At 35.5% G+C, this 10,182-nt stretch overlaps 1 protein-coding gene across 1 annotated transcript; it reads right to left on the reverse strand.

Moving 5' to 3' along the window:
• Positions 1-4,562: 4,562 nt before the first annotated feature.
• On the reverse strand, positions 4,563-9,597 carry LOC122032855 (syntaxin-43-like). Its single transcript, XM_042592172.1, has 4 exons — positions 9,427-9,597; positions 4,966-5,043; positions 4,759-4,824; positions 4,563-4,676 (listed from the first exon to the last, which is right to left on the reverse strand). Exons 1-4 carry the CDS (start codon positions 9,595-9,597, stop codon positions 4,563-4,565), a joined length of 429 nt encoding a protein of 142 aa, XP_042448106.1.
• Positions 9,598-10,182: the final 585 nt, after the last annotated feature.

Genomic DNA, 10,182 nt, shown 5'->3' on the forward strand with positions numbered 1-10,182 from the left:
AAAGAATCACAATGGTCAAATATCTACATTTATTTGTTAAGTGTAGTTGTTCAATTAATTTATATTGTAGATAACATGATGTGTGGTGTCACACACAGAAAATCATGTTATCAGTTCTTTATAAATTATAAATAGTTGCTTACGACTAAGATGGAAAGGAACAAACCATTGAAATAGTCGTAGTGTAATTAGGTATTAGTTTATCTTAACTAATAAATTACACTAGTACACTCTGAGTGTATTGAGTAAGACCATTTGAGGTAAGTTCTTTTTATACTGACTTGATAAAAGAAGTATAAAAAGAACTAGACCTTAGTTATTATGGAAATGTGTGCTCTTAATCCTAATATAATAACAAACACATATATTTAGTATTAATTTCTTTGACTTATCAATGAGTGAGATTTAGCTCGATAAATCAATAAGCCTGATAAGTTGGGAAATGATATTACTTATAGTGTGTATTGTTCATTATAGAAGGAAACTGTGTCCTAGTAATCTAAGTTGAGAATGCCCCCAAGAGGAGCTCATAAGGATTGTCATGTTAAACCTTGCAGGTGGATTTAGTCTGACATGACGATAAAATTGAGTGATATTACTCTTTGAACTAGATATTAATTAAGTGAGTTGTCATAACTCATTTGAATTAATGGGCATTCGATATCTTAAAACACAGGGAGACTAACACACTCATAATAAGAAGGAGCCCAAAATGTAATTTGGGATTGGTGCGGTAGTTCAATAATAGTTCTTTAGTGGAATGAATTATTATTAATGAAATTAAGTTATATGTTCGGGGCGAACACGGGATGCTTAATTTCATCGGGAGACCAAAACCAATTCCTCCTCTCGGTCCCTATCGTAGCCTCTTAATTATAGAGTACTATACCCACCTATACCCACCTTCTTACCCATCCTATAGGAGTCGACCAAGCTAGCTTGGAGTCCAAGCTAGGGTCGGCCAAAGGCATGGTTCATGGGTTCATGAGGTGGCCGACCCTAGCTTGAACCCAAGCTTAGGTGGCCGACCCTATTAAAATAAAAAGTAATTTTATTTTTAAAATTTTTCTTATGTGGATTCCATGATTTTAAAAGACAGTTTAAAATTTAAATATTTCCTTTTATAATTTTCTACAAAAGATTAAGAAAAGATTTGAAATCTTTCCTTATTTGTAGATTGAAAGGTAGATTTTAATTTTTGAGAAAATTTTCCTTTTTAACCATGTTCATGATTTAAAAGAGAGTTTAAAAATTAAATATTCTCTTTTATTAGTTTATACAAAAGATTAAGAAAAGATTTGATATCTTTCCTTATTTGTAAATTGAAAGGAGATTTTAATTTTTAGAGATAACTTTCCTTTTTGAAAATCATCCATATGTTTAAAAAAAAAATTTAATTTATAAAATTTCCTTTTTACAAACCACCATGAAGGGAAAAATTATTGGAGAAATTTTTTATAAATTTCCGGAGACAAATTAGGAAGTTTTAATTCTTATTATAATTAAAACTCTCCTTGTTTATAGCTTATAGATGTGGCCGACCATGTCATGTGAGAAGAGGAAATTATTTTTAATTAAATAAAATTTTCTTTTCATGGCAAAAGAATTAAGGAAGTTTTTTTATTTAAATTTCCTTATTTGCCAAGACCAAGAATTATAAAAGAGGGGGTAGAGGTGCCTTCATGAGTAACGACTTTATTCTTTTTCTTCCTCCCTCTCTTCCTTGGTGGTGTGGTCGGCCCCCTCTTTTTCTCTCCTCTCCTTATTGTGGCCGAAACTTCTTCATTGGTGGAGTTCTCTTGGTGGCCGGATGAAGCAAGGAGAAGGAGAGAAAGGAAGCCTAGTCTCTAGCATCCCTTGGTTCATTGGTGGTGGCCGAACCAATCCATCAAGAAGGACTCTTGGTGGCTGAAACCTAGAAGGAAGAAGAAGGTGCTTGGTGGTTCTCATCTCGGAAGATTGTTGCCCACACAACGTCCGAGGTTAGAAGAGGAATACGGTAGAAGATCAAGAGGTCATTAAAGTTCACAAAGAAAGGTATTACTAGTATTTATTTTCCGCATCATGCTAGTTTATTTTTATTTGTATGAATTCAAAACACAAGAGGCATTAGATCTAGTTTTTCGAGTTTGTGTTTCCTTCTTTTTCAAATTTGTGATTCGATTGTTCCTTTTGCTTAACCTAGAGTTATTTAAGGAAATTAAATATTAGCTTTCCTTAAAAGGCTTTGTCTAGGCGATGGTGGTTGCTCCCATATCCAAGAAGGCCACGTGCCTCGCCATGCAGTCCTGGAAGCCAATTTTGAAAATTAATATTTAATGGAATTAATAACATAGGTGGATTTGAATCAATAGTGTTAAGTTCCGCTTGCGATTCAAATCTAAACCATTAAAAACAGATAAGTTAAATTTGGAATCAATGATGTTAAGTTCCGTCTGCGATTCCTAATTTAACTTCTAAAGAACACAATAGGTTATTTAAGGAAAAGTTTGACACTTGTACACAAAATTTTTGTACAGTAAAATCGGTACATTTTCCTAGGACTAACTAATATGTTCTATGTTGCAATTAAACATGCTGAAATGATGCAATATCTTATTTATATAAGACTCTTGTGACAGACCCAAAAGTCTTTTAGGATGATCTCTTATGATCTTCATTCCTAAGATGTATTCAGTTTCTCCCATATCAGTTGTATCAAATTGTGATGATAGCCACTTCTTGGCTTCATTCACATCCTATGTCATTTCCAGCTATCAGCATATCATCAACATATAATGATAAAATGACCACTACAAAAAAAATAATTTTCCGCAGCGTGCAAATTCTCTTTCTACAGTGCGCATTACGCGCTGCACAAATAAAAGCTGTTGAAAGTCCTAAATTATTGATAACATGCTTTGCGCGCTGCGAAAAATATTATCCGCAGCGCATAACGCACACCGCAGAAAATATTATCTGCAGCGTGCTTTGCGCGCTGCGAATAATATTTTTCACGGTGCACAAAGCACACTGCGGATATTATTTTCTACGGCGTGCTTTGCGCACTGTTGATGGTCTTATCTATATTAAAAAAAATTAATTTTATTGATAAAAATAATAAACCAGAATTTTATAGCAAATTTAATACAAATCTAATCCACACAAAATTAATCAAAGTCATTGTTTTTCGTTATACCAAAACAAAACAAGGTCTAAAGATCCAAAACAAGATACAATATCTCTAACATACTAGCTATTAAAGAGATTTTGTAATTCATTGTAAAATACACCCAATAGAAATATATTATTATGTGGACCTTTCGATAGAAGATTTCTCAATGCTAGCAGCACCAACCTAATGCTTCTCACTATTTGCTATATGAGGAGATACTCCTAGGATAACTGTGATCTAATATTTGGATCAATCCCGCACCCAGAATGAAGCAAAAAGAACCTATCTCAGTAATTCACTTCATCGAGTGTTTGTTAGATAGACCAACACACTTTGATAACTGGAGACCGGCGTCGAATGTTCACAAGAATTGCCAAATGGACCATCTGGCTTGAAGTGGATCAGAAGAGTATGGTTTTCAAGATCAAAAGGACAAGCACAATGAGGCACAATAAAAGTAGCACAGTGGCACACACATGACCATTCCACCTTTTTTCTGTGTTTTCTCTGCCTGCAGAAATCCACAACTGATTAAGATAGTAGAGTTGCTTATTGTATACGGTCGAACAACATCAAATTTACATGACAAAATACAATTTCTATAAATGTAGAGAATGCAGTTTAAAACAAAGATATAGAAGTAGAATTCAAATTGCATGTATGCTTCACTAAGCATGTATTAGAGGGTTCAAACATTAATATCTTCTCTAGTGTCCCAAAATATTAATGTGAAGAGTACATATAAAGAGGTGTATCTAATTGGTTAAGAAAAAATGTAGGCAATAACTTATCATTTCTCTTGGTTCAGCTGACATGCATGTTCTAGAGTCTAGACCACGCTATAGACGTATAAAGTTTGTTGAGGTTTCTTTCTGTCTATAGCTCAGAGGACACTACGTGTTCACTCTTATAGACAGTTAATTTATTTTTTATTTGAAATAACAGTATATAAAGATAATACTGATGCATAATAATGTTATTACTTCCAAAAAGACATCATTGTTTGGAGAAAAAGAACACTAATAAAATGGCAATTCATAAGAGTTAGGCAACTGATAAAACTTATAAAAGTGTAATATAGAGTCAAGATTCAAGAATGTGAAAATGAGTAGAACAATGAAAAAAGATGCATGAGCAAATATTTGCTCATGATAAAAAACATAGAGCATGGACCAACCAAGGTATATGTTCCAAAACCTATCTAAGTGAAGGGGCCACTTAGTTATCTATTCATCTCCATTTGGCTCATCGACATCAAACAAATTCCTTTTATGGCATCAACCAAAATTTACTTCATAATCGCAAATAACCAGTAAAAAAGAGGTAATTTTTAAATATTTTCTATGACTAACATAACCAACTCACATCTTTTAGATATCTAGACAATTAAAGAAAGGAAAAGGACAAATCACAAGACAAAAAAAACAATAAGAGAGAGAACCTTCTCTAACTGTTTAAAGTCATCTTCCACTAAACTTGCAACATTCTGTACATTGTAATCAATCCTGTCAACTATGGTTTCCTGTTAATATCACATGTATCATAACATGTTGCATGGTATCCACAAAAACTCCAGGTCACTAAGTATCAGAAGAAAAACTTACTTGATCTATGACAAGGACTGAGAGATCTTTCATGATCTGAACAAGTTCATTCACTGATTCTGCAACCTTTAACAAAAATTATCCATCAAGTAATGAAACATTTAGATGATAATAATACACATAGCCATTGAACCTCATAACACCAACCCACAAATGAATAAGATGGATTTACTGACCAGACAATCCAAATGTTTCAAAATATGTTACTTGTACAATCTCCCTTTCCCTATCTCTTGTCAAGGCTTCAATTTTCCTCAGTGTGGAACTTTTAACACCACTAAAACCCTGCAACAAGGTTCAAAACCAAAGGAAAAATATCAGAATAGAAATTAAGGTATTAACATGTGAGCTAGAAACAATCTTATGCTTAATCATGGAAGAAAAAAAAATCCGCACACTTGAGTCAACAAATCATTAAGAAGTTTTGCACTAATAGTTGTCTAAGCTACCCATTAGACATTCATTTCATACCTAAACTCAGACCTACTGACAAAGAAAAAGAAAGGATTACCACATCACTAAAGGCATCTTCTTTAGCAAATGGTGAGGAGGCGACATCAAAGGCATACTAGCAGAGAAATTCAAGGCGGCGTTGGTGAGGAGGCGACATCAAAGACATACTAGCAGAGAAAGTCAAGGCGACATTGGTGAGAAGGAGGCAGCGAAGATGGCTGATAGTCGAGATGGCAAGGAGGAGGCGCTGGTGAGGAGGAGGCAGCAAAGATGGTTGAAAGTCGAGGCGGCGAGGAGGAGGCGCTGGTGAGGAGGAGGCAGCAAAGATGGTTGAAAGTCGAGGCGGCGAGGAGGAGGCGACGAGGCTGAACGTTGAGGCAGCGAAGAGGGAGGCAAGGAGGGAGGTAGTGAAGAGGACGATGAGGAGGGAGGTGACGAAGAGTAGAGTTTTGAGAAAGAGACAGAAAGAAAAAAAACAAGGTGGAAAAAAATAAAGAGGCCTAAAAAAAATGAAAACGGTGGGGGGAAAATGAAGTACTTCTTATAATTCCATTTGCAGCATATTGTCCGCTGTTGATAATAATCATTATTATTAATTATTCGTAGCGCATATTACTATGTATATCGTTAATAATAATATTAACGACGTACTTTTAATATGCGCCGTTAATACATTTTTTTCTCTAAATTTATATTATTAACAGTGCACATTAACATGCATGTCGTTAATAATATTATTAACAACGTGCTTTTAATGTGTGCTGTTAATAGCGCGCTGCGAAAAGCTATTTTTGTTGTAGTGGACATACTTTCCTTTTTCCCTTTTCAGGAAAACACAATGATCCTCATTAATCATCTCGAAACTATAAGATAAAACGACTTCGTTAAATCTTATGTTCCATTGTCTTGACGCTTGCTTTAGCCCATATATAAACTTTCTAAGTCTACATACTTTCTGCTCTTGGCCTTCAGCAATGAAACCTTCTGGTTGAACCATATAGATTTCTTCGTCAAGATCACCGTTAAGGAAAGTAGTTTTTATATCTATTTGATGTAATTCCAAGTCATAATGTATCACAAAGGCCAAAATAACTCGTATTGACATAAATTTTACTACGGGAGAAAATATCTCTTCAAAGTCAATACCCTCCATTTAGGTATATCCTTTTGCAACTAAACGAGCTTTGTATCTGTTAATCGATCCATCAGCTTTCCTATTTATTTTGAGAATCCACTTATTCCCAATAGCCCTTCGGCCCGGAGGAAGATCGACTAAGTCCGAAACATGAGTATGAATCATGGACTTCATCTCTTCAACCATTGAAGTTTTCCATTTTTTTCTAACTCTACATCCCAATGTTTCCTCAATGGATTGAGATTCGTCGTCGTCAATTGGAAGTGTAACCAATGTCTCATTCTCAATATCAAACCTCTTCTTGGTTTGATCTTACGAACACTTCTCCGTAAGTTGGGCTGTTGAGAAGTCAACTCATGACTCGACATATCACTCCCACTCGGTTGACTAAACTCAGGTGTTCCTTTTGACACCTCTCTTGTTGATAATATCTCATCCTCCTCAAATAGAGGAATATTTTTATCAACATCACCTCTGATTGGGAACTCTGTTTCGAGAAAAGTCGCATCTCTCGAGTCTATTTCGGAGATGGTTCCATCTAGTTGCTCACCTATGAAAACATAACCTTTGGAGGTCTTATGATATCTTATAAAGATACATTTCTTATCCCTAGGTCCCAGTTTTCCATACTTGTGAGAACTATCATGAACATAAGCAGCTGACCCTCAGGGTCTCAGATTACTCAAATCTGATTTTCTGCCTGTCCAACGTTCATATGGGGTAGATGGAACTGACTTTGAATGCACTTTGTTAAGTATATATGTTGCAATTAATAATGCATCTCCCTAATAGGAGATTGACAAATTAGCTTGCGCCATTATAGACCTAGCCATTTCAAGAAGAGTCCTATTTCTTATTTCAGCTACCCTATTTTGCTGTGGAGTTCCAGGGATTATCAGCTATCTAATAATCTCTCTATCATTACATATTGTCTTGAACATATTAGACAAATACTCCCCTCCACGATCAGTGCGTAAAGTCTTAACTTTACGTTCCGTTTGATTCTCAACTTCGTTCATATAATGAATGAAGCAATCTAATGCTTCAGATTTGTGAGAAATCAAATACACATGGCTGAACCTAGAGAAATCATCAATAAATGTAATGAAATAGGAAGCTCCATGTCTAGCCTTCACATTTATTGGACCACAAATATCCAAATGAATTAACTGCAATGTTGATTCAGATCTAATAGCCTTACCAAATATTTCCTAGTTACTTTTTTAGCAAGACAATGCTCACATATAGACAATTGAATCTTAGCCCGAGTGCTTAATAAACCCTCTCTAGCCAACCGATTCATACGTTCTTGTCTTATGTGTTCTAATCTAGCATGCCAAATCTCATCAGTTATATCTGCATCACTAGTTAGAGCAATGTTTGAAAAATAACCATCAATAGCATAATTGACATCTGGTTCTACATCAAGAACCATAAAACCATTTGTTAAAAAATCATGTCCGATTGACACTGAGTCAATCTTAAGTTCAACAGACCGACTGTAAAAATTAATACAATACCCTAGATCAAGAAGACACATAACAGAAACAAGATTCCGTCGAATTTCAGGAGCATACAGGACATTATGTAGAAACAAAACTCTACCACCACGGAGGTTGAGTTTGCAAGTGTCGATTCCTTTGACTTCAACTCTTGCATTGTTTCCCACATAGATTCACTTATTGTCAGCTGGTACCCGACGGTACTCAACAAATGTAACTCGCTCTCGAGCTACATGGTTGGTTGCTCCCGAATCTATAATCCACAAAGGATAAGAATCAGCTAACAACACTGAGCTAGCAACAAAATGCTCTTGAAAATAAGACACACTTGGATTTACCTTTTTCGGCTTAGTGCACTCTCGAGCGAAGTGACCCTTCTTGCCACAGTTAAAACAAGTCAACTTATTTTTAGGTTTCTTTCCAGTCTTCTTTACTATTTTCTTGATTGGGCCCCGTCCACAGTAGCAGCTTCCTCCTTCTTTCCCTTCCCTTTCTTGATCCATTTCTTTTTCTTGGATCCATATGATCTAGCAGAACCTGCAGCCATATAGGCTTGTCCAGAAATCCTTGCGGATTCAACTCTCTCCGCTACCAATTCTATATAACGTGAGACATCAGTGAAAGTCTTGATACTCTCACTGTGAGTTAAGGTCTGCTTCATGGCCTCCCAAGAATCTAGAAGTGAACGAATAACTGCTCGAACCTGTTGTTCATCAGTCAACTCATGACCTGTAGTTTTAAACTCCCGAATCATGTTCGACATCTCCCTGAGGTGTTGAACCATTGATACATTCGGACGCTTTTTGTAGCTGTCAAACTTGATTGTCAGCTGTTGAAGCTTGCTCAAACTTACTCCACTATATGTTTCTTTAAGGGTTGCCCAGACTGCATGAGCCGTAAGATATGACTCATACTCAAAATCTAGGTTGTCTACCATGGAACTAATTAATATGCCCTTTGCAGTGGAGTTCTTTTTCTTCCATGCCTTATAGGCATCAAGATCTCGTCTGTGTTGTGCAGTGGGACCATCTACAGGTTTTTCCATAACCTGATTTACAGTCTCTAGAACTTCTTGTTCCTCAAGTACATACTATATTCTGAGATGCCAGATCTTATAGTTATCCCCATTAAGTTTTTCACCTTTGTCGAGTTCAGCTATTGTATTTTTTGTTGCCATAATCTATCATAAATAAACACATTATTTAGTATTCAGTGTAAATCATATGCATGTAATTTATGATTGACTCAATATTACTTTGAATTGGTTTACAAAATCAAGTGATAACTATGTTTTCACTCATCATTCGTATGACCAATCAAATTAATATTAATCAATTCTATTACATACATTCCAACAAACGAACTAATCATTTAATACTTCATGAACTAATCATGCATCATGTCAAGTAAATAGCATAAATAAATGAACACATCATTAACATAAAATTATGTTGCATAATGTTAACATATAACTAACTGACATAAATGAAAATGGACTAAATATTGTTCGTACATAACGACAATAGTAATAACAGAACTCTAGTAAACTAGATAGGCTACTATCACTCCCACTAGGACAGACACTAGTGCAGTGGCCAATATTATCCCTTTCAGCCTGGACTCATTTAGGGCAATCTCAGGCGGGACAGCTTCAAGATTCTTTATAGGATCCTCAATTGGATCCTCTTTTGGTTCCTCCTCGATCATTTTCGGGTCCTTTTCGAACTCTTTAGGATCCTCTTTAGTCATATGGTGAAGCAGTTCCTCACATAATACAGAATATGTGACGCGTCCTTGATAACACCCCAAATATAGTCTGCTATCATCCTTGGATTTTTTGGAAATGAATGCATCAAAGCTCAAATCCTATAATTGTCTAAGACTGGAAACTCTTCTCATTCAAGTTTCCAAAACAGATCATTAAGCCGTCCAATGTGTCCGTCAACTCCATAAATAGAGTTATACTCTATCTCTTGAATCTCCTCCCTGAGCTGATTTCGTCGCACTCCGCGACGAGTCAATGTGGTAATCGTTTGTGCCATCTGAAAAATTGAAATAAAAATAAGTCAGTACAAAACCAATTAACCAGTACAAAACCGATTTTATTTCAATTTATATAGGCATAGTACCAACATAATAAATCAAGAAAAACAAATCTTCTCAATTTTTAGGAGTTTAAGTCGATAATTAGAACTGATCTAATTGGTCAGACCTATTGGATCGGTTGATTAGGAATCCAGATCCTAAACTCGGTCCATTGTCCTTAATTAGAACTAATCTAATTGGACAGGAATTTTTGTACCTATGTTCTGTTACTGTTTGACTAAGTCCATT

The sequence above is a fragment of the Zingiber officinale genome, chromosome 11A (assembly GCF_018446385.1).
Source record: "Zingiber officinale cultivar Zhangliang chromosome 11A, Zo_v1.1, whole genome shotgun sequence".
In the NCBI taxonomy this organism is placed as follows: Eukaryota; Viridiplantae; Streptophyta; class Magnoliopsida; order Zingiberales; family Zingiberaceae; genus Zingiber; species Zingiber officinale.